Below are 24,964 nucleotides of genomic sequence, written 5' to 3'. Positions count from 1 at the left end.
GCTATTCATTTGTCCTCTACTGAGACCTTGCCCTACCACATTCTCGGACAAATTCCCGAAACAAAACAGAGAAACCAAAACTGCTTGATGTGAACAAGTGGGCGGGGTCTATAGTCACTCTGGGCGCTCCTGATTGGTCACGGTAGGACAGGTAGGAAGACCATTTGAAGAAATAATCTCGGTTAATGTTTTTTTCATGAGCGAAACTTCCGACGCTGTCGTATCGACTATTCTCTCGACCCCGTCGACCAAGGCATTGAATCTTTCTAGAAACAAAAGCGTTTTAAAGAGCTGCGTCGATCGCCGTTGAATTATCAACAAAGTTGAGCTTTTCTGAAGGCGCCGCGGAATACAGGTATTTTGATAAGATGCGGTACACCTCATGTTATTGGACTGTCTTCGTCGTATTGATTGGTAGGTGAACAACTTTAGTTATTTTCTCTCTAAAAAATAATAGGCTAAATGTTTCTAATGGATTTACAATTAATGTTTGATTGTAACATCATTGTTTTGATTTCATGTTGGGCGCCATTCAGGGCTATGGATGGGCGAGGCTCAAGGTAAGAGAAATTGACCTAATTTGTTGACTACTAGCGTTGTTTTGTGAGAGGAAAGCAAACAATTCACCAGAATCATGTCTTTGTCTCAGAATGTGGTCGGCCAATAATGACGAACAGGATAGTTGGAGGTTCTTCTGCGTCAGAAGGTGCTTGGCCTTGGCAGGTGGATATTCAGGTAAGAATGGCTGGCATTATGAAAGGAAAGTTTTGAAAAACTGAGGCAGAGTTCACAGGCTTTGGTTACATACAGCACACATTCTCGTAGCTCAGACAGTTGAGCAACAGCAAGATCATGGAATGCATGAACTGATCAGATGTATTAATTTAAACCTCATACACAATTCTATAAAAAATACATAATTTGACACATTAATAGGATTAATTAATAGGATACTTCACCCAAAAACCTCTCAAACTGTTGCAAACCTGTATGATTTTCTTTATTCTGCTGAACACAAAGGAAGATATTTTGAAGAATGCTGGCAACCAAACAGTTGATGGACGCCATTGACTTCCTTAGTATTTTTCCATGCGTATTATGAAATAAGTGTAGATAAAATAAGGCTTCAGTTCTACAGCTAAATTTAAACCATACAAAAGATACAAAAACAAAACAAACTTTTCATAAATTTATACAAATACAAATTTGCAAAGTGAACTACAAATTTTAAATTCCCTGTCACAGTTATTCCACAATTCCACCTCTTTGGCAAATATAAATCTACTTTCTTTATATATTTGTCCTTGCCCTATTTATTTATTTGTTTAAAGGTGCAATAGGTAATATTTTTGCAGTAAAATATCCAAAAACCACTAGGCCAGTGTTATATATTTTGTTCACTTGAGTACTATATCCCAAGTATTTGCAACTATTTGTAAATCATGAGAAAATTGCAATTTTAACCAAGGCTCTGGGACATGTGAGGAGTCACCTGTCAATGGCGTTGTGGTAGATTTTTCCCTACGCACCTGACTTAGTTAAACCGGGTGTCCCAAACACCCATAAATCTATAAATTTATACTCTACTAAGCGTACTTCAATACCTGTTCGAGTCGGCTGACGTCTCGGCCTGTTTTGGGGCACTATCACCTGATACTAAGCTCTTTAGTGCTCCTCACCTTCACTAAACACTATCACTATAGTATAGAAGTAAGATCTCTAGTGCTTATTTTGCTGCGCAGCCTAAAAACCAAACAGACTCCAGACTATGCCTCAGAATATGCTTTAATCACGGCCGGGAGAGTTCTCATCAATTCCAGAGAATCTCTCTCCGAACAAAGGAATACAACAGGTTTTATAGGATTTCAGGTACACTTCACAGTCAGTATGGCATGATCTATTACTCATTATCATCAGTCTTAATACGATTAGTTTAGATTTAAGAAAAACATCTCAGTTCCTCTGTCCTGCATAAATTTAGATTTAGAACAACTGAATCACAAGATCATCAAAAAAATGTCTCAGGGTTAATAGTTCAGATTACTCAATAGGTTAAAACAATTCCTCAAAGACTATTTTTTATCCTGAGAAGGATGCTGTCTAGCCAGCACAGCAGAATGTTTCTGAATCACAACACTCAGTCCTAGTGACTATTTCTCTATTTCAAAGTTAGATTATTATTAGGCCTGTAAAGAAAATAAATGTTAGTTCATTATTAATTAGTTCAAAAATTCCATCACAGCATCATACCCGCGTTACCCTCGGTTTCCGGTTTTATTTTGTAGAAACCATGGAAACGCCAAAGATGCTTTAATATATTACACATTTTAATAGACAAACTGTTTTGATATATTTATAGACCGATAACTAATTATTATTACATAGCTCAACACGTTTAGTCTTATTGTTTAAATCTCATTTTCTTGATTTTTTTTTTTGATTTTTTTTTTTGCGAGTACCATGCTTTACCATGCCTCAGAGAAAAACACTGTTTTGTCAAGTAGCTAACATAGCATAATCAGATGCAGCTTTATTTATAGTAAAAGTAATACAGCATTTTCTTCATCATACAATATGTTAAAATTAATTGCATGCCATTTATCAGCAAAAGCCATTCAGCATTTATTAATATGATATTCTAAAATCGATCTATCTTACTGCAGTGTGTAACAGTGTCTCACAGCAGCCGCCGAGCGAACGCACAGAGTAACGTTATAACATTTTCAACACACTCAAATGAATCTAATATGATAAACAGAGCTGCGTTACCTCATACTCATGACCGGAAAAAGCAGAAGCGGCGCCGGCAACTGTATCATAATAAAAGTCCTGCTGCTCGTGAGGCGTGTTGATCAATCGCTCCAGCGGCCTCGTTCAGCTCCTACAACACTCGCTCCTGCTCTGCTTCATACTACAGTAACGTTAATAATCGCATCCATGAACATGATTTCTTCCTGAGTCCTATCCCGAATGTTTCCACTGGCTGTGAGGTGAAGACCACATGTCCCAAGATTCTGCGCTCAAACTTGCCGTCATCAACCTACGCCTTTGTTTTGACCTCTAGGGGACAGAAATCTTACATATTGCACCTTTTAAATAAAAAACAGCCTCTGGATCTTGACTTGATCCAAATATCAGTCAAACCAGTTTTCTTTAATTACTGAATAGGCAAGGTTTTGGATACATTTTGAATAGACCTTAGTCAGGTTAGGCAGCATATTGAATTGAACGCAGATGAAAACAAGGCTGTGAGGGATAGACTTACCGTGTTCACGGCAAGCACTGTATAAAGGTCCTATATCACATAATTTTCACAACTCACACCTTTCAAAACTCTTTTATGGAGGTTTTGTCTACTGAATTTATTTCAGCTGTTTTGTCAGCTGGACAATCATTATGTTGTTAAATAAAAGCACAGTTCTATCCCTCACAGCCTTGTTTTCATTCCTGTCAAATTAAAGGATTAGTTCACTTCAGAGCTAAAATTTCCTGATAATTTACTCACCCCCATGTCATCTAAGATGTTCATGTCTTTCTTTTGTCAGTCAAAAAGTAATTTTGGTTTTTGAGGAAAACATTCCAGGTTTTTCTCCGTATAGTGGACTTCAATGGCTACCAATGTGTTGAAGGTCCAAATGTCAGTTTCAGTGCAGCTTCAAAGAGCTCTACATGATCCCAGACGAGGAATAAGGGTCTTATCTTGTGAAATGATTGGTCATTTTCTAAAAAAAAAACTAAAAATGTATATACTCTTTAACCACAAATGCTCTTCTTGCACTGCTCTGCGATGCGCCACACATTACGTAATCACGTTGGAAATTTCACGCGTGATGTAGGCGGAAGTACTGATCCAGTGTCTACAAAGGGAATGTGCAAAGTCAAAAGCCTTTTACAGAAAAAGGTAAAACAAAAATGTTGGACGATTTTGAAGGTGGAGGTGAAAATGACGTGACCTTTCCAACGTTATTACGCAATGCCTTTTGAAGCTGCATTGAAACTGCAGTTTTGACCTTCAACCCATTGTACCCCAGTGAAGTCCACTATGTGGAGAAAATCCTGGAATGTTTTCCTCAAAAACCCTAATTTCTTTTCGACTGAAGAAAGAAAGACATGAACATTTTGGAGTAAATTATCAGGAAATTTTAATCCTTTAAATATGGTGCTACATTGTTTAAGGTCTATTGTCTGTCGAATCTGGTTTCTTATCGATATCCCCTGATCGCTGGCTCATGTGTACATTTAGACTGACAGTCAAGGACATGTGTGTGGAGGAACTATCATCGCGGAGAACTGGGTCTTGTCTGCTGCACATTGTTTTCCCAAGTAAGTTTGGATGCACCTTTTTTAACACCCATATAATCCTTGTTTGTTGATTTTTTTGGCTTTACATATATATTTAAGCAATTTCTCTTCTCTGTCTAGCCCTAAAGACATCTCTTCCTACATGATTTATGCGGGCCGACAGCAGTTGAATGGCTGGAATTCGGACCTGACGAGCCATAGGATCCGTCGCGTGGTGGTTCCACTGGGTTACACAGACCCTCGGTTAGGTCAGGATATTGCTCTAGTAGAGCTAGCCACACCTGTTGTGTGGTCTGACCGTATTCAGCCTGTCTGCTTGCCATATGCCAGTGCGGAGTTTAACAGCGACATGAAGTGCATGATCACTGGATGGGGTGACATCAGAGATGGAGGTGAGTGAGTTCACTTATTTAAGGGTGCTTTCACACTTGGTTTGATCGCCTGGTCCAAACCCAAATTCAGTTGCTCCCCTTTTCCCCCCACTGGATTGTATTATTTGGGTTCAAACTGCAGCGTTTTCATCTTCAAAGCAGCTGTTGCTTGGTATCGAGGACAGAGGAGAAGGCGGCAAAATGCATAGCGTTATTCACCTCGCTTTTGGTTTTTGCACCTTTTTGGGGTTTTTTTCCCCAAAGCGTCAACAGCACATAATGCCAGTTCCGTCTATCTGCTGTGAAAGTACTGCAGCTGTTCTAAAGAATGCAGAAGTTATATTCTCCATTGTCTCTTTTCTTGCAGTGCGTCAATCACACTTGTCAGGAAAGTGAGTGAGAACTGAGAACACAGACAAAAACACAGTTTTGTCACAGAATCATATGTCATCAATAGCTGTTACACTTCCATGATTTAGTACACATGAAGCATACTCCAGTGGCCTGTTGCATGAAGCTAGTTGAACAAGCCAGTTTCAGAGTAGGTTTGAAGTTGACAAATCCAGATAAATCCAACCTGGTTTAGATCAGGATCAACTGTTGCACAACGCTCGGTATAAACTTTTTCTGTCAGCTCGGGTTTAATCCAGAGAATGCAAAGCGCGTGCACCTGAAAGTGTACAAGGAGTACGTCGGTTTGATTCACTTCTCTTCAATTCATGTCTCTTCCGAAGATTAAGAGATCGTTATGAAAAATATTAAATTAAACGCATTTACAAAGCAAGAATAAACGCTGCTGCAGTGAAAGTTTGAGAAGGCTGCTGAAAAAAAATATCTGACTATATCATTGCATGTGAATCAAATAGACAGAATAATTAATATAGTTTCACAAAGAGCTCAAAAGAATACATGTAAGCTTAATCTGTTTAAAAGCCTTATATTTTATGCATATATTATATTTATTTTAATTTAAAAGCAAAGTTTAATATTGTCAATTTATATAATAGGCCTAATTTATATGAATATATCATGAATTATTCATAATATTAATTTATTTTATATAAATATAATAAATAATTAACAGCAAATGTTGAGCAATTTTGTCTCTAAAATGTTTTCACTATAAACTGATTTAATTTGGAGCGCGATACAGGGGGAGTGGCTTTATTGCATCAGATAAATGTCACTTTACTCACAGCTGATTGGTCCAGTTTGGGTTTGTGATCTTTAACCCAGAATAAAACCTGCTCCGGAGCATGTTAGCCGTGTTGCGTAAGTTACCATAGCAACGAAACCCGCTAAAAACCAATCCACCTTCATAAGCCCGAAAAACCAGAGTTTGCTCAAACTAATCTTGAACTTACCTGGGTAGAAACTGAAACCGGCTTTGTGCAACAGGCCACAGACCACCATTTTTAAATGGACTTAGTTACGGTTCAGCGTTCACATCATCCAAACAAACCGAACTCAACAAACTGTCAATTGAACTCGGATACACACCAATAGTGTTTAGTGCACCCTAAAATTACCTTTGTGCACATAGGGGTGTGCGATATACAGTGAATTCAGAAAGTATTCAGACCCACTTCCCTTTTTTTTGTTTTTTTTGTTTTTTAGTTTTATGTTGCAGCCTGATACTACAATCATTTAAATTATTATTTTTTTTCTCATTAATCAACCCCATGATGACAAAGTGAAAACAAAATTTTAGAAATGTCTGTGAATGTTAAACAGAAAAAACTGAAATATCACATTTATATAAGTATTCAGACCCTTCGTAACAACACTTGAAATTTAACTCAATGCCACCCATTTCTCTTGATCATTGCTTAGATGTTTCTACACCTTGATTGGAGTCTACTTGTGGTAAATTAAATTGATTGGACACCTCTCTATGGGCCTGTTTACACTAGTTTAATGCGATTATGGTTACTACAGTTATAAGCTTAATCGCATTACTTTAATCTAAGTATTGCATTTAAAGTTTTATCGCCATAGTGCCAAAATCCCATTATAATCACATCTGGCTGTAACATGTTATTTAGCCTATAACACTCTCTCTCGCCTCAAATTGGGGAGAGACTGACAAGCTATGACCTTGATTGGCCAATAGGTGGCTCTACAGCGATCAAAAACGTGAAACTGTTCAAAACTTGTTTGACGTAGACTCAAGTGCCTTATATCGTTGGAATCCTTGGCTCCATATTTATATTTGTACTGGACAAAATTTTCCACCATTTTGAATTTTGTCCAAAACTTCCTTTGGCAAACTGTCCTAGGTTTTTCGCCTGATCAGAACCAAACAAGTGCAGAAATGTTCTCTGGAGACTGAATATCAAAAATGATCAAAAAAAAGTTCGATTTTCGATTTATGGTCGCTAAGCAGGGCCAAAAGGTTCGAAATGAGCGGGGCCACTTTTACTAAAATGGCTATAACTCTTGAACGGAATGAGGAATATTTTCACCAAACTTGTGTATGGGCTCAATCTGCGGTCACAGTAAAGAAATTGTGGCGTTTGGACACTTGGCGGCGCTATAACTTGAAAAAAACTTAAACAGCAATAACTATGCAACCGTTAGTCCGATTGACTTGAAAATTGGCATGCAGTTTCTTGGTCCAAGGAGCCATGATTGTATGTGAGGACATTGGCGTAGCTCGAAAAACATGGCTGCCATTGGCCAATGAATTTTGAGCACCTATTTAGACAAGATAAAGAGGCGATCAGAACGAAACTTTGTGGGCATGTTCGATTCATGGTCCTAGAGGTCTGTAAGAATTTTTAAAGCAATCGGCCACTAGAAGCGCTAATGAGTTTTACGCCTCTGTAATCACGTCGTGTTTCACACATCTACATAATATTCATATCATTTGATAGATCTCCTCATGCTGAACAACCTCAAGATCAACTGCTGTCAATCAAATTGTTCATTAAATATTCGCAATTATGTAAAAAACCTACTTTTGTGAACTAGTCCTAGGTTTTTCACCTGATCAGAACCAAACCAGTGCAGTACAATTTTCTGAACTCTCTAGATCGATAATTATCAAATTTTACCCTTTGGGTAGCTATAACAGGGTCATTTAGAAAAGGGGCGTGGCAAAATATACTCAAGCCAAGCCTATGTTGGTGCACATTAATACACAGAAAATTCATAATCTCTTATTAAAATTCACTACTGTTCAAAAGTTTGGGATCTTTTTTAATGTTTTTAAAAGTGTCTTCTGACCAAGGCTGCATTTATTTGAACAAAATGACAGTAAAAACAGTAATATTGTGAAATATTTTTACAATTTAAATTACCTGTGTTTACTATTTGATTGTTTTACAATGTAATTTATTCCTGTGATCAAAGCTGAATTGTTTTCAGCATCATTACTTCAGTCTTCAATGTCACATGATCCTTCAGAAATTATTCTAATATGCTGATTTGATGCTCAAGAAACGTCTGATTATTATCATTATATGTCGAAAACGGTTGCGCTGCTTTATATTTTTGTGGAAACCATGATACTTTTTTTCAGGATTCTTTAATAAATAAGTTTAAAGGCTGTGACACACCAAGCCAATGTCAAAGAACCAGCGGTGACAAAAGCCAATTGTGTTGTCGCCAAGCTTCGGCTGCGTCTGGGACAAAAAGCTGCACTTGAACACGACACACACTAGAATGTGCGTTCTGCGTGTAAGAAAATAACTATCTATATCAGCAGGTATCAATAGTCTAATTCGTCGTTCAAAAAGAGAAACCCAACCTAGGACTGCAGATACACAAAGCAGTGCTTACTTACCCTTTTGAATATCAATCATGCTTATCACTTTCTCAGCTCATGTTATTTGGCAAATATTTGCATATTGAAATTCTCAGGTAAGATGACGTAAAATTAGAACAGCCTTCTGTCTGTACCATCTTGATTTCTTTGCTCGCTTTTATCACTTTTGCTTTCGCTCTCGTGCGCTGACTCATTTGCTAAACTGAACAGCCAGTCAGAGCAATATCTATCACAGACGGCCCGACGATGTGTGAAACGCACTGCAAAAATGAACCCGACGGATGAGCACAGACGGCTTGGTGTGTTGTGGCGATTATAAGAAACAGAAATCTTTTGTAAAATGATAAATGTATTTAGTGTCACTTTTGATCAATTTAATGCATCCTTGCTGAATGAAAATATTCAATTCTTTCAAGGTCAGACTCAGTATCTATGCATTGTGTGCGTATCGTGTTGGCAATTTACCACAGACAATAAATAAATAAATTCTCATCGCCTCAGTGTGTATAAAAAGAGGAGACACAAAAGCAACTTCAAACATCTTTTTTTTTTTTTTCTTCAGTGCTTAGTCTTATCTTTTCTCGTCTCTTTTAGTTGCTCTACAGGGGGTCGGGCCATTGCAGGAAGTCCAAGTGCCAATCATTGACTCCAAGACTTGTCAGGATATGTTTCTGATAAAACCCACAGAAAATATTGACATCCGCTTTGACATGATATGTGCTGGCTTCCAAGTAGGGGGCAAAGACTCCTGCCAGGTGAGGAGCACCGAGTGCTGGTGTATGAAATGCAAATGCACTTTATATGTGCATTGTTTATGGTCATAATACCTTTGTTCTCATGCGTCTCTGCATGCATGCATGCATGCTTTTTCAGGGTGACTCCGGTGGCCCTCTGGTGTGTCAGATCAGTGATGGTAGTTGGGTCCAAGCTGGAATTGTGAGCTTCGGTCTCGGCTGCGCTCAAGCAAACCGACCAGGAGTCTATGCCAAAGTGTCCAGCTTTAGTGACTTCATCCAAAACCATGTTGGAGGAGTCCAGCTCAAGAGCGCGTCGAGTCACAACTGGGCTGACCGGGTCATGGTGCTCATCAGGACTCTAACTCTGCTGGTATTGGTACAGCTCTTGAGATAGACGCACAGAGAAGCAGAAAGCCCAGCCCAAAATACCGTCCTACATAAAGTGGGATTACAATGCCATAAGAGGCTTTTTAATCATTTTTTAAACAACTTTATATTATGTAGTTTCCTACTTTGTTTGTACCAAAGTTACACAAACAGACACACTGAATGATATGAAATGAGAGAAAATTATGGTTTTTTACCTCCTCACTTGATTGTTATAATCATGTTTTAACTATCTGAAATTTGTGCAAGTGTAATGATTAAACTGCAAAAATGCAATTTTTCAACTGAAACAACTCATCCACATAAAACAGATGACATATTAAAATATAAATGGACAATTAAATATTGAGCCAGCCTTTTGCACAGTAATTATAAATGTTATTTACCTTTATATCAGGACATGTAAATGTTTTAGCTCTTGAACAATTAAATGTTTAAAAATGTAATACTTTTTTTAGAGTCAGCCAGTTGTCTTTTTTATCTCTTGGTGACTGTTTCTCTTGAAATATTGTAAATAAAACCTTGTAATAAAGTGATTTTTGTATTTGATATTTTGTATGCCTATTTATTGTTGAGGTAAACATTACTGACAAATCCTATCGTAGCAACTGTTGCTATCTAGCCTTTTCTCAGAGCTTCTGTGTTGTCTAATGTAAGTCTACAGAAGGTATAGAAGTTATCCAGAAATATGATCAAAATTATAAGTGACACAAGGTACCCAGAAAGAATACAAGCAGTATTTGTTTCCCAAATCTTGAAAAGTGCATGATGCAACATAAGAGAAAACGCCTACATTTGTTCCAAGGTACTTACTAATTTAAGGGTTAGTTCACCCAAAATTGAAAATTCTGTCAATAATTACTCCCCCTCATGTCGTTCCACACCCATAAGACATTCATCTTTGGAACGCAAATTAAGATCTTTTTGATGAAATCTGAGAGCTTTCTGTCCTTCCATAGACGGCTACTCAACTGAATCTTTGACGCTTCAAAAAGTTAATAAATGAATTGAGCGGTTTATATGATGACTTTTATTCACATATAAACATTCGTCAACTCGCATATCAGTTGTGGTAAACAAGCTCAAGCATGCTTGCTTGACGCATGCAAGAACCAATGAGGTTCATTCTCATGTTACGCAGCACGTTTGAGCTTCTGCAAGAGGTTTGTTCTCGCACGTCAAGCAGGTTCAGTTGAGCTTCAGCTTATGTTCGCTGATCCATGTTTATATGTGAACAAAAGCCTAAATTAAATCCATTCATGATATAAATAGATCGAGTTTCAGAAAATTTAGACTAAACCACTTAATTTATATGGATGAGTTTTACAAGCTTTTGAAGCTTCAAATTTAAACTGTCAATGGAGAGACCGAAATCTCTCGAAATTTTATCAAAAAGATCTTATTTTGTGTTCTGAAGATGAACGAAAGTCTTACGGGTGTGGAACGACATGTGTTAACTTTCCCTGTTAACTATCCCTTTAACATAATTGAATGTATGTATTGATTCGGTGTAATGACTCAAATGATGCTTCTCGTTTTTATTTTACAGAAAGCTTTTGACTTTTTCATCTCGTTATTGCATAACCGCTTTTTAAAATGAAAAACAACAAATAGAAATGCTTTGAATTATGCATTAAATTTTGCAAGAATAACAAAAGGGCGTGGCTTAGTCAAGGTGAATTTGCTATTACTACCAAGTGCCTTCTGTGTAAATAAACAACAGAACATTGCAAAAGAATACGACAAAATCCCTTTGAGAGCTTTATTCAAGACAACAATACTTTTTCCGTTGCTGGTGTAAAACTGAACAAATCTGCATGTTGGTGCAGCAAATGTCACTATTTTCTACAAGGCATTCATGCAACATCGAATGAAATGTTTTTCTACTCTGCACTACTTTCTACAGTCTCCAGTAACTATGCCATTGTGCTCTGCTGCCCTTATTGTGTTTCATCACAGTAATACTGCTGCCCTGGTGGCGACTCCTACTGTAGTGTACTAAAAAATAGCTTTAAACACTGGTCTGCTAAACAACAGCTATTTCATTGCTGTCGGCTTGAATGTTCTTTAAAATCAGCTGAATAATTCCAGGGTGAATCAATGGCACTAGCACAGCTGAACTCTTCTTCCTGAAATGATTCTGAAATGCTTTACAATGGCACTGAAATTCCGAGAATGGAAGCCCCCTTAAGAACCGAACAGCATCATACTTTAATGTTGGCACAAATATAAATAATGTATGTGAACCCATTAAAGATAAAGGCACTTTTCTGGGTAAGACCTTAATAATTTGGAGCCTCAAAGATATTCTCTCTACCCACTCTAGGTCTAGTACACTGGTAGACAATACAGCTATCGAGTTCCTCTGTTCACGGACCGCAACCGGTTCTATGAGGTGATGGAGATGAAATGCATGTACTGATCAGGTATCAGGAAGCGTTGAGTTGTCCGAGAGGATCATGGGAGATCCGAGCTGGAGCTCCTGCTGAAGTGACTCCATGTCAGCAGGGGTCATGCGGTGTACCTCGAGCCAATCAGAGAGCAGGGATGCAGACAGGGGGGCCAAGTCATTGTGGCTAATGAAAACAAGAAACGAGACCACTGAAATGTACATTTATTTACTTTAATACAATGAGTACACGCTTTTATCCTAAGTGAACTACAATAGAGGAGCATTAGCAATTCACCACAGAGCCAATGATATTCCCAATATGTACAGTACCGGTCAAAACTTTGGAAACATTACTATTTTTAATGTTTCTGTGATCAAAGCTGAATTTTTATCAGCCATTACTCTAGTCTTCAGTGTCACATGATCCTTCAGAAATCATTCTAATATGCTGATTTATTATCAATGTTGGAAACAGTTGTGCTGCTTAATATTTTTTATAACCTGTGATACTTTTTTCTGTGATTCTTTGATGAATAAAAAGTTTAAAAAGAACATTTATTTCAAATATAAATCTATATTAATTATAATATATTAATACTATTAATTAAATAGTAAAGACTTATATTGTTAGAAAAGATTTCTATTTTGAATAAATGCTGATCTTTTTAACTTTTAATTCATCAATGAACCATGAAAAAAGTATCACAGGTTCCATAAATATATTAAGCAGCACAACTGTTTCCAACATTGATAATAACAGAGTATCAAATCAGCATATTAGAATGACTTCTGAAGGATCGTGTGACACTGAAGACTGGAGTAATGATGCTGAAAATTCAGCTTTGCATCACAGAAATAAATTATATTTTTAAAGTATCTTAAAATATAAAACAATTATTTTAAATTGTAATAATATTTCACAACATTACAGTTTTCTCTGTATTTTTGATCAAATAAATGCAGCCTCGATAAGCATGGAAGCTTGTTTCCGCCACTAAATCAATAATTGCAATAATTCTTTTTTCTCACAATTGTTTGTCACTCCTTTTCCCCCTTACAACTGCACATAACGCAACTGCGAGTTCATATTGCACAATTCTCACTTTATATCTCACAATTCTGATGTTATATCTCACAATTGTGAGAAAAAAAGTCTGAATTGTGATATAAAAGTCGCAATTACCTTTTTTATGTTTTATTTCACGGCAGAAACAAGCTTCCATATTTCTTTCAAAAACATTAAAAAATAATAATTTTTCCCAATTTTTGACCGGTACTGTACACAAGAGTCAAGCATTGTAATTTGCAGTGACATACAGTTCAAAACTAGAGTGTGCACTTTGCGGTCACTGAGATTTGAACTGACCTTTCCCTGAGGTCGGAGTGCTGGAGTTCAGTAAGAGACTGAGTGAGGAGGTCATCGAGGTCGAAGCCTACACCGTATCCAGCTCCACTGCCTTTCGGGGTCACTGAGAAAACCGGCGGCAAAATGTCTTCAACCTGGCAGGGAAAAGGACAAAGTTGAGATTAAAAAGAAGAATGAAACAAGTGAATGAGTTCAAAGTCAAATATAAATGTAGAATAAATATAGTGCAGTGTGCAAAGTAGTGATTATGTTTTCCAAACACAATAAAGATACATAAATATAAACATAAATATGGAAGCCAATTTCAATCACAAAGTAAAAATAAAAGGTAAATGCAACTTTATTTCTCCCAATTGTGACTTTATATATCACAATGTGAATTATTATTTTTAACTTCATCTCAAAATTACATTTTTCTTCATTACCCTGATGTAGAAACAGGCCTCTATATATTTGTAAATAATAAAATTCACTAAATATAGGGGTATAGGTTATATATATATATATATATATATATATATATATATATATATATATATATATATATATACATACATATAAAGTATAGATATAAAGTAAACAGTGACATTATTCGAATTATATATCATATATATATATATATATATATATATATATATATATATATATATATATATATATACACTACCACTCAAAAGTTTGGGATCGGTAAGATTTTTATGTTTTTAAAAGAAGTTTTGTCTGCTCACCAAGGGCTACATTTATTTAATTAAAAATACAGTAAAAACAGTAATATTGTGAAATATTATTACAATTTAAAATGACTGTTTTCTATTTGAAAATATTTTAAAATGTAATTTATTCTTGTGTTGGCAAAGCTGAATTTTCAGGATCGTTAATCCAGTCTTCAGTGTCACATGATCCTTCAGAAATCATTCTAATATGTCAATTTGCTGCTCAAAAAAACATTTAATGTGTACAATTGTACAAAATATTTGTGTACAATATTTTTTTTATTCAGGATTCTTTGATGAATAGAAAGTTCAAAAGAACAGTGTTTATCTGAAATCTAATCTTTTGTAACATTATAAATGTCTTTACTGTCACTTTTGATTGATTTAATGCATCCTTGCTGAATAAAAGTATTAATTTCTTTAATTGCTTTTCAAAAAAATTTAAATAAAAATTTTACTGACCCCAAACTTTTGAACGGTAGTGTAAAATGCTACAAAAGCTTTGTATTTCAGATAAATGCTGTTCTTTTGAACTTTCTATTCATCAAGGAATCCTGAAAAAAAAAAGTACACAACTGTTTTCAACATTGATAATAATAACAAATATTTCTTGAGGAACTAATCATCATATTAGAATGATTTCTGAAGGATCATGTGACATTGAAGACTGGAGTAATGATGCTGAAAATTCAGCTTTGCCAACATGAGAATAAATTACTTTGTAAAATATATTCAAATAGAAAAAGAACAGTTATTTTAAATTATAATAATTTTTCACAATATTACTGTTTTTACTGTATTTTTAGTTAAATAAATTAAGCCTTGGTGAGCAGACAAAACTTCTTTTGAAAACATTAAAAATCTTACCGATCCCAAACTTTTGAGCGGTAGTGTATATATATATAATAATGATATATAATTCGAATAATGTCACCGTTTACTTTATATCTAGCTCATGTAATATTTTGGAGCAGAAAACAACTAGAAACTACCAAAATTTCCATGACATTTTAAGATTTGACTCGTTTCCATTTATTTTTCAGACCTAGAAATATCCATTTAAAATTTTCCTAATGGTTTCAGGTTATCCATGACCGCGATAACTCAAATTAAATGTCGTGTTGAGATCAGGTGTCACTTTTCCAAGCGATCAGACTGGATTTTGATCTGGCGGACAACGAAACTGTATAAAAATAAAAAGAAGGCTCACAGTCATATATTATGGCTAAATCTTCACCTGTGACTTTGAGAGCTGCTGTGTGACGGTGTGGATATCAGGAATGCTGTTTGTCGACTGTCCCGTGTCAGTGAGACTAAGGCAGGGTTGAGCTGCAGCTGCTGGAGGCTGTTTTAAAGGGCCCTGTGAATGAGAGCCATTCTGTCGGTCCCCCAAAACGCAAAGTTTGTCCAGGGTTTGAGGACCATCGCCGGTCTCTGGATTCGTGCTGGTGTTCGAAATGCCAATGCTGGGGTTCAGGGCTGGTGGTTTAGTCATAAAGGGTTCCAGCGGCAGCAGCTGGATGTGAGCGTTGGACTGTGGGACGGGCTTCTGCTGGGTTTGCAAGTGTGCAAAGCCTGTGTGAGCGGGATTGGTTCAGTTCTGGTGGAGGCTGGTGGGTTTTGTGTTGAGGTGTCCCTGTCCAGTTCTCAAGACCGGTGAACATTGTTCCAACATTCAGAAACTGAGGTTTTAATATGTTGTTTTTGGCGAAGGCACATGGGGCCGTTACCACACCTAAACCTCCGACATTTCCGCCTCCTCCTACTGCAACTATGCCAACGTCTCCGTTCTGAGCAGGACCTAAAGAGACAGGTGCTGCGTCATGGTTCGGAGTTGGATGGAATATTCCAGCTGCGACACACTGTCCCATTTGAGGCAGAATTTGTGGCACTTCGTTGGGTTGTTTTGGCGGCAATGATTCCCCCCCGACCGAGTTTGTTTTTACGAGGTTGCTTCCTGTCGTTGGCTGGATTTGGACCGTCTTGCTCTCACTGTTTTTGGCACCATTGGTTTCTGCGGTCTGCGATTTGTCCGCTCGGTTGTCCATCATTCGTCCCCAGCGCTCCAACAGCTTCTTGTCGTTGTCGCTGAGTAAAACGCCGCCCAAAGATTCTCCTCGTTTCCCCTCCTTTTTCTCCTTCTCTTTCAGCTTCCTCTTTCGCTCCATAGCACGCTCCTGCCTCTTCCTCCGCTTCTCTTCCCTCTCTCGTTGTCTCTCCTGAGCCGTGACTGGCTTCTTATGCTCAGGACCAGAGTTACAGGAGGAGAGCGACGAGGATAAACTTCCAGCAGCTTCTCTAAGTAAATCTATACCATGAGCTGCAGAGCCTCCATCTGGGGAAGAAAAAATCAGTATGTTTATCATGATCATACTTGTCATTTTCTTGGATAAGGGAAAAATAAATTAATATCTTAAGACAAGGCAAGTAAAAAAAAAAAACATTTTAATGTTTAATATGTCTATGTGGTGTTTTTAATAATCTTTAAGACAAACCATGTGCAAATTCATAGGTCAAGCACCGTTGTTGAGTATTTTTTCATTTAAACTGCTGTGAAAAAAAAAAAGAGTCTCAAAAACGCGATTTGAAATCGCTGGTGTCTGTGGCGTCACAAACTACCTTAACCAATCATGTCAACGTGTCAGCAGGCTTTAGCATATCATTAACTATGATCGCTCTGAAGCAGGGGAATCTCAAGAGAAGCCAGGTTATCCTGGAATATTTTCCTGTTGATATGAAAAATTGTGTACATTTAGCAATATAGCTAGTGAATTATGTGTATGATGCATTTGACGTTATTATGATGAACTATATGTCTTTCTACACTGACGTTCTAAATTGTTCAAAGCGTTTCTAAGGATGCTGATTGTTAGATTGTTAGAGATGGGGAACGGGAACATGGTTTGTGTAACATTAGCAACACATTATTAGCTGTTTGATAATGTGGTCAAGCCAAAGGCTAATCATATTAATTACTGTTATGTGTCCAACATTGTAGAGAGAGATACATAAAACACATCGCCATTCTGATACATCGACTTTGTAGATGAGGCTGTGTAATTCACTCTTCCACTTCTTCCGAATCAGTTTCTGGTTCAAACATATATTGTTGAATTAAAGGGTTGGTTCACCCAAAAATAAAAATTCTCTAATTTTTTACTCACCCTCGTGTCGCTCCACATCCATAAGACCTTTGCTTGTCTTCGGAACACAAATGAAGATGTGAGAGGTTTCTGTCTCTCCATAGAGATCCAATGCAACTACCACTCCAAAGTCTAGAAAGGTAGGAAAAAGACATCATTAAAATACTCCATGTGACTCCAGTGGCTTAAAATCAATTTTATGAAGCAACGCGAGTACTTTGTTTGTGCAAAAAAAAAAAACATAATTTAAACAAAATAATATTATCCAAAGCATGTTCATGCAACAGTGCCAGCTCTCGCGTGAACACAAAACACATGCGTCGTGATGCTCTCGTGATTGCGCATTCCAGATCAATACTTTTGTAAGTAAAGTGGTAAATTATGTTTTTTCGCGCAAACAAAGCACTCACGTTTAAGCCACTGGAGTCACATGGAATATTTTAATAATGTCTTTTTCCTACCTTTCTGGACCTTGGAATGGTAGTTGCGCTGGATCTCTATGGAGAGACAGAAACCTCTCAGACTTCATCAAAAATATCTCATTTTGTGTTCCGTAGATGAAGGTCTTATGGATGTGGAACGACATGATGGTGAGTAATAAATGACAGAATTTTAATTTTTGGGTGAACTAACCCTTTAAACCAGTATTTCCTTTTGCCATTGTGCAGTGTTTACTACAGAAAAGTGGATCTCTAAGATGGTGTGAGTGAGTGGAGGTGGGGCTAATTTGCATATTCATGGTTCCATGTATACTACCTGAAGCAAAGGTGTAGAGTTACATTCAAGCTATTTTAAGGCATGAATAATTTTTTTTCCCCAGGAAATACAATTTTAAATGTCATTTTGGTCTCAAAGGTGAATATTATTGACTACAGGGGGACGTTTACAAAGTTTACAGAGTTTTCTCTTTGGGTTTATAACAGTATTCTATTGGTGGGTAGAAAAAAAAAAAGAGTTTAAATAAGTTTTTCAAGAAAAAAAAAAGAGTCAACTTAATAGAAACTAAATATTTACCAGATCAAATTATAATATTTATATAATATTAATATCTATAATCGCATAATATTTATATTGTTGGGGTCCGTAAGATTTTTAATTGTTTTTTTTTTTTTTAAATACGTTTTTCATGGCTGCAAAAGTACAGTTCAGTAAAAACAGAAATATTGTAACATATTATTAGAATATAAAATAGCTGTTTTCTATTTGAATATATTTTAAAACGTAATTTATTTCTGTGATGGTAAAGCTGAATTTTCAGCATCATTACTCTAGTATTCAGAAATCTAAATTCGAATATGCTAATTTGCTGATACACATATGTGTGTGTGTGTGTGTGTGTGTGTGTTAAATACAAAATATATATTTTTTTAAATTCTCTGTAAAATGGATTTTTATACATGAATTAGTTAGATTTTATATTTTAGGAAGAGGCATCCATCACATGGGGATCGTCATATATGGAGTCTGTGGCATCAAAGTTCGAAAAACTCTTAGGCCTGGTTTCATAGACAGGGCTTAGATTAAGCCAGGATTAAGCCTTAGTTCAATTAGGACAATTCGCTTTTATAAACGTGCCTTAGAAAGAAACATTACTGGTGTGCATCTTGAGACAAAACAATGGCAGTGACATATTTAAAGATATGTAAAGTAGTCATAATTGCTAAGTAGTCTATGGCCACACACACACTGTAAACTCTCTCACCTCGAGCCTTCTGCCTTAGCGCAGATTTGAGCAAAGCAGCTTTGAGAGCTGCTTTTGTGTTATCTGAAATTGCTCCCTCTTTTTTTGTGCCTTCCCCGGTCGTCACTTTCCCTCCTTTTCCAAGGGAACGAGAGAGGTTTTCAGAGAGCGACTGAGCTTGGGACTGCGTGAGCGAGAGTGAAGGCATAGACTGCGGAAGACTTGAAGTGGGTGGAGTCTGAGAGATGGGATGGGACGGAGGCATTTGTTTGGGAAGAGCGCGATTGGACGAGACGAGCTCCTTTTTTGCGCAGTCCGTCACTGGTTCAGTAAAAGACGTGTCCTTGTCTGTGGGAGTGGTCAGATCGATGGTTTCAGGCTGGCCGTCGGAGTTCGCGCTGAGCATGTCCACATCCTGGCAGCTTACCGACTGAGCTAAATGTGGCAAAATCTGAGCGAGATGATGTCGGGCTTGGAAGTTGAGTTTGTGTACCGTCTGTTGGTTTGTAGTTGAGATTGTGCTGTTGGCAAGTTTGTGCTGTATCATTCAGGTTTTGAGACTGTGCAGCCGTGCAAAGGGTGTTACCGGAGACGCCGACCACCGCCGAACCAGAAGAATGGAGCGGCTTAAACTGGATCCTCTTCCTAACACCCTGCTTCTTCTTATGGAAGTCCCCGATTTCTGTTAGTATAGCTTCTTTGATTTGTTCTTTGCCCATGGGCTGCCGGTCGAACTCGAAATCGAAGGCGGGAACGCACACCGGCTCGTCGTCAGGGTCGTGGTACTTAGCGAGGTAGGGGTGTTCTAGCGCCTGACATGCACTGATCCTTTCACGAGGGTCAAAGCGGAGCATCGCGGCCAACAAGTCCAGCGCATTGGGCTCGGCCTGTGGATACAGTGCTGCAAGCGGTTCTGCCGTTTTTGAAGGGAGGCTCCGTACGTAAGAGCGCACCCGGTCCGACCCTATCGTGCTGACGATGCTCTCGGGCGGCGTGCCCAAAACCGAAAGAATCAGCTGCAGCTGATGCACGTAGTTTTTCCCCGGAAACATCTGCCTCCTGCCGAGCATCTCGCCGAAGATGCAGCCCACAGACCAGAGGTCGATGGCCAAGCTGTAGTGGTGCAGGGACAACATGAGCTCAGGCGCACGGTACCAGCGGGTGGCCACGTACTCGGTCATAAAGGAACGTGACTCTTCGGAGTGGGACGCGCTCAATCCACGTGCCATGCCGAAGTCACCGATCTTCAGCTCGCAGTTTTCGTTGACCAACAGGTTGGACGGTTTGAGATCGCGGTGAATGACGTTGGCCGAATGAATGTATTTCAGGCCTCTTAACAGCTGGTACAGGAAGTAGCGTGTGTGTTCTGGAGTCAGAGGTTGCCGGGAGTGAATGATCTGATGCAGGTCGCTCTCCATGAGGTCGAGAACCACGTACCTAAAGAACGAGAGACACTTTTAGCACATCGTATATGAAGAGAGAAAATGCAGTGCATGCTATTTCGTACTCAAGCTTACACTGATTTGAAAGCCGAGTGAGGGACCACAGGCTGGAGAATATCTTTAATGGCGATGATGTTGTCGTGTTTGAAGTGCTTCAGAATCTTCAGCTCTCTCAACGTGCGTTTGGCATTCGTCACAACCTCAAAGGCATTAGGGATCTTCTTTATTAGCCACCTGCTGGCCTGAATGCATAAATAACATTAGATTCCTGTAAACTGGCGTCGCGTCAGGTACACCTTTTCTGTTAGTTGAATAGGGAAGGCGTAAGACGTATCGTAAGCTTTTTGAACTGCAAGTGTTTTACACTTTCTTTGTATGTTGTATACGGAAGGCGGTCTGGCCGAAGCTAGATATTTTACTTCATAACTTGTTAAATATGGTCTTTTTTTTTTTTACACAAACGCATCGCTTTGCTTCAGAAGGCCTTTCATTAACCCCCCGGAGCCATGTGGAATATGTTTATGATGCATGGATGTGGATGGAAGCACTTTCTTCAGCTCATACTCGTGAACCCTGTTCACTGCCAGTATAAAGTTTGGATGCGTCAGGATATTTATTAATATTTCTTCGATTGTGTTCATCAGAAAGAAGAAAGTCATATACACCTAGGATGGCTTGAGGGTGACAAAAGCTTGGGCTAATTTTTATTTGAAAGTGAACTAATCCCTTTACATTTGTTCACCCCAAAATGAAAAACCTAAATTTAATCTGTTCATCATATAAAAGCGATCGTGTCTTTTCAGAAAATTTGGACTAAACCACTCAATTCATATGGATTAGTTTTACAATCTCTTTATGAACTTTTTGAAGCGTCAAAATGGTAGTTGCGTGGACTGTCAATGGAGGGTCAGAAATCACTAAGATCTCATTAAAAAGATCTTTATTTGTGTTCCGAAGATGAACGAAAGTCTTACGGGTGTGGAACGACATGAGGGTGAGTAATTAATGACAGAATTTTCATTTTCGGGCAAACTAACCCTTTAATCGTTCACTAGTTTAACATGATCAATTCACAGCCCTAATTATAATACATTATCTTAAAAATATAATACTTGCATAAAATAAGTATACAAAATATACTTATTGCATTTTAATAAACGGCAAATAATGTCCCTGGTAATAATAACAACAATAATTATTGTTATTATTATTACAGCATTATTAGTATATTTTTATTATTATTATTATTATTACAACAACAGTATTAATATGTAATAATCATTGTTACATCCCAGGACGCATGCCATTCATTGTTGTTTAATTTTGTGAATGGCTGCGTCCAAAAACTGGAAAACGCTGCCTTCGGAGGACACATTTCAAGGCAGGAAGGCATCAAGGCACGTCCGAATCCAATGTTAGCTTCAGCTCCTGTTTCCTGAGATACCTTCCTCAGATCGATTTTTGAAGGAAGCATAGATCTATCCTTAGCTGCCTTTGATATCCCACAATCCTGTGCTTTCCATTCTGTGACAGCTGAGCTAGAAAATAAAGATGGAGTCCGAAAGTTGCGTTTGCTGCTCAGTTTGTGTATAAATGTACGATTTTGACCAACATATTCCACTTTTGATATAATTTCTATCGAGAAATTACTACTGTAATAATTAATTATTTGTTTATTTCTCACCAAAGCTCGCGCTATTTTGCTGTAGATCATTAAACTGTTACGCTGCCTCAGAAGTCTGTCCGAAATCAGTTTCGTGAGGTGCCTTCATGCACAAACGCTGCCGTACAAGTCATTCTCTTATAAGGCAGCGAGGCAGCAAGACAGCTACCTAGGTTTTCGGACGCAGCCAATGTGTATGTGACTGTCGGTGCGTTCCAAACGGGATATATCGCCCTCCGAAGGGCACTTCGGAGTGAAAATAATCATGGCCGCCATATTGAAGGGTCATTCCAAACCAAAGTGCTCAAAACTGGCCACTTCAAAGGGCCCTTTGGAATGAAGGATTTCGAAGGGAACAACTGATGGACACTTCTGGCCCCCATGATCCTTTGCACAGGGAAGTTTGACGTCACAGAATGGGTACAGGAGGCTAGGAGTTCGATTTTAACTATAAAGGTATATATAATATTTTTATGTACTACTGTAATATTTATACGAGTTAGATTTGGTACATTATTATGGTCAAAACGACACTGTACTTCAACAAAAAAACTTTACAGCTCCCTTTATCAGTCCATTCAAATGTTTAAAATACATATATACAATATAGCCTATATGCGATAAACCTAAAATAAATAAATAAATAAACTAACGTTAAATAAAGGGCGCAGCTTGCACAATCTACTCCTCCTTGATTGTCTCGTTAAGATGACGCAGAAGTGCGTTCCAAAAAAAGAGTTTTTTTGACCCCTACACCCTTCATCCCTTCGAAGCTCTCACTCCGGAGGGTAAACCCTTTGAAGGGATTAGGGCATAGGGATGAGCCCTTCCGAATGGAACGCAGGGAGAGTCTTCTTGATGCCAACTGCCTGCTGGGAAGTGTAGGTTTTTTTTCCCGTTTTCCTCTGTTCCTCCCTGTCCTCTTGCAGGACCCTAATTGATGCCACCTGTTCCTTGTTAGAGTATGGAGAGGAGCTTGCATTTACACAGAGAGAGCATGGCCTGTCTTCCCTTCCAGAACTTTTGCTGTATCTGCTGTAGTGAAAGCTTCTTTAAGAAAACCTGTTGTATCTGCCGTTGTGGCAGTGTGTAATTGCCCCATTATCATTGTTTGCAGACGCAGTAGAGAGGTGGGTGCCTTTTGTTTTTACTAACCCCTGTTTTCGGTTAGTAAAGTAGTCAGGTAAGAGATTTGTTGTTTATTTGATAGGTTATTTAGACTCCCTTACTCCCAGGTAGCTTACTCCTTTTGTTTGTTATTTTGGCTTCTAACCCCCTCCTGAAGCTAGAAGCATCTTCTCGTTATTTATCATTATTTGTTTGAGTTCTCTATTGTTTTGCCTTATTCTTAATGGTTATAAGAGACTTTATTTTGAATAAACCCTTTTCAAAGAGTTCATCTGTGTTTTTTGGAAGTGCAGACAGAACCAACTCTCTCATTTTTGGCTCTGTTTTTCGTAGGGATACGTTTTTATTAATTTTTTATTTCTATGTTACTCTCCCGCCACCCCTAGACAAAGGGGGGGGGGACGTAACATCATGTATTAATAAAGCTGTAGTTATAATAATAACAATAATATAATAATGATGTAATAGTAATAATAATAATGGATTCTAACATCAGAGATTTAGTCCGATTATTTTAAATCACAGATATGCACGTTGGCACCCTTACCATTGTCTCGTCTTCGGGCTGATGAGACCACACCATAAGCACCTGTGCCAATGGTCTCAATAACGTCATATTCTTCGCCAACTTCAAACTTCACATCTAAGGAGTGGGCTTTGAGCAGAGCCAAGTTCTTATCTGCAACAGTAGTTGTATCCGTTACAATGGACGTGTCATCGCTAGTTTGAGGGGGTCCTTCTGTAACGCTTCTGTGATGGTTGTTGTCCGTGTCGCCCTCTCTCCTGCTGTTGCCCTCTGAGGCTTTACAGGCCGGCACTGCTTGAGTGTCATTTGTCTCGTCCCTCTCATTGGATGACATTCTGAAACAAAACATTCAGAGATCAATTCTAGAGTCAAGATTGTAAATTTTGCTTTCTGTTCACCGTATTTTAATGGACTCTAAACGTCTCTTGGACAATTTCAAAGTTCCAAACAGTTAATGGACAATCTAACTAACCTTTCCTTTTAATCAGTAACAAAACAGACAATAATTTACAGTAGCCTATTTCAAAAACAGCACCACTTTCATGGAGCACATTTTTAACCATTTGTTTGAAATAATAATAATAAAATAACAAAAAACAAAACAAGCTCTGTGTATTTAATGTTTTAAGAAACACAACAATGCAAGGTGCACATAGAGGTGTGAGTAGCTTAGACGTGAAGCCATAAAATAACAGAAACACACACTGTTAATCACTTCTTTGTAATTGCTCACTATGGGCTAACATACTACAGGTCCAGCAGGGCGTAGCTGTCGTTTGTGAGCAATTAATCCTGCTTATTTGCCGCAGGGGCGTGAGAGCCTACTGGCCCCAAAACAGCTTTAAAGATAATATATTCACCCTTTCTTTCTTTTCATGTCAGAACAAAGACAAATAAAAGCAAATGTTGGGTTATGAAAGCGGTAATAATTACCTGTTAATATATGGAAGCAGTGGGAATTCGGAGCGGTTCTTTCAAAGCATGTCTATTCTTCGCTAGCACAAGCCCCTGTTTTACTTCCTTGTATTCTTCCGTATTGTGTTTGAACGGCAGCAAAGCTGCCAATCGGCTGTATGCTTGCAAGTGGATTAACCAATGGGATTAGACAATATGCTCGAGGGGCGGGCTCTTTTGAAGTGTGGAATAGGGTCATTCTTTGGGCGGCGTCGACACTGATGAATCGAGTGTAAATAAAAAAGACGCGCACTTGCTTTAGCATGTTAAACTACTATAGAGTCATTTCTAAACACAAAAAATGGAGACCCAAACCCGCAGAAATTAAACATAAATAAAATTAATATATATATTTTTTTTCTTCTAATTTCTATATATATATAATTTTCT

At 38.0% G+C, this 24,964-nt stretch overlaps 2 protein-coding genes across 2 annotated transcripts; one reads left to right on the top strand and one right to left on the bottom strand.

The window, feature by feature from the left end:
• Positions 1 to 162: 162 nt before the first annotated feature.
• On the top strand, positions 163 to 10,115 carry zgc:92313 (uncharacterized protein LOC436869 homolog). The gene is made up of 7 exons (XM_048171091.1): positions 163 to 414; positions 537 to 560; positions 650 to 735; positions 4,244 to 4,323; positions 4,423 to 4,694; positions 9,037 to 9,197; positions 9,316 to 10,115. Exons 1-7 carry the CDS (start codon positions 369 to 371, stop codon positions 9,571 to 9,573), a joined length of 927 nt encoding a protein of 308 aa, XP_048027048.1. The 5' UTR covers positions 163 to 368; the 3' UTR covers positions 9,574 to 10,115.
• Positions 10,116 to 11,314: 1,199 nt separating this feature from the next.
• Positions 11,315 to 24,709, bottom strand: mapk7 (mitogen-activated protein kinase 7). Its single transcript, XM_048170473.1, is given in 10 exon segments — positions 11,315 to 12,142; positions 13,325 to 13,458; positions 15,275 to 15,628; positions 15,630 to 16,372; positions 18,883 to 19,343; positions 19,345 to 20,298; positions 20,379 to 20,530; positions 20,532 to 20,545; positions 23,642 to 23,955; positions 24,554 to 24,709. Coding segments are annotated over 9 exon segments (3,279 nt in total). The 5' UTR covers position 23,955; positions 24,554 to 24,709; the 3' UTR covers positions 11,315 to 11,988.
• Positions 24,710 to 24,964: the final 255 nt, after the last annotated feature.

This window comes from Megalobrama amblycephala, linkage group LG20 (genome assembly GCF_018812025.1).
Source record: "Megalobrama amblycephala isolate DHTTF-2021 linkage group LG20, ASM1881202v1, whole genome shotgun sequence".
In the NCBI taxonomy this organism is placed as follows: Eukaryota; Metazoa; Chordata; class Actinopteri; order Cypriniformes; family Xenocyprididae; genus Megalobrama; species Megalobrama amblycephala.
This window is presented reverse-complemented; position numbering and strand designations above follow the sequence as displayed.

Coding starts and splice junctions, on each gene's coding strand:
- zgc:92313 (XM_048171091.1), top strand. CDS start 369: ATGCGGTACACCTCATGTTATTGGACTGTCTTCGTCGTATTGATTG. Junction 415..536: donor TGTCTTCGTCGTATTGATTG/GTAGGTGAACAA, acceptor GGCGCCATTCAG/GGCTATGGATGGGCGAGGCT. Junction 9,198..9,315: donor GGGGCAAAGACTCCTGCCAG/GTGAGGAGCACC, acceptor ATGCTTTTTCAG/GGTGACTCCGGTGGCCCTCT.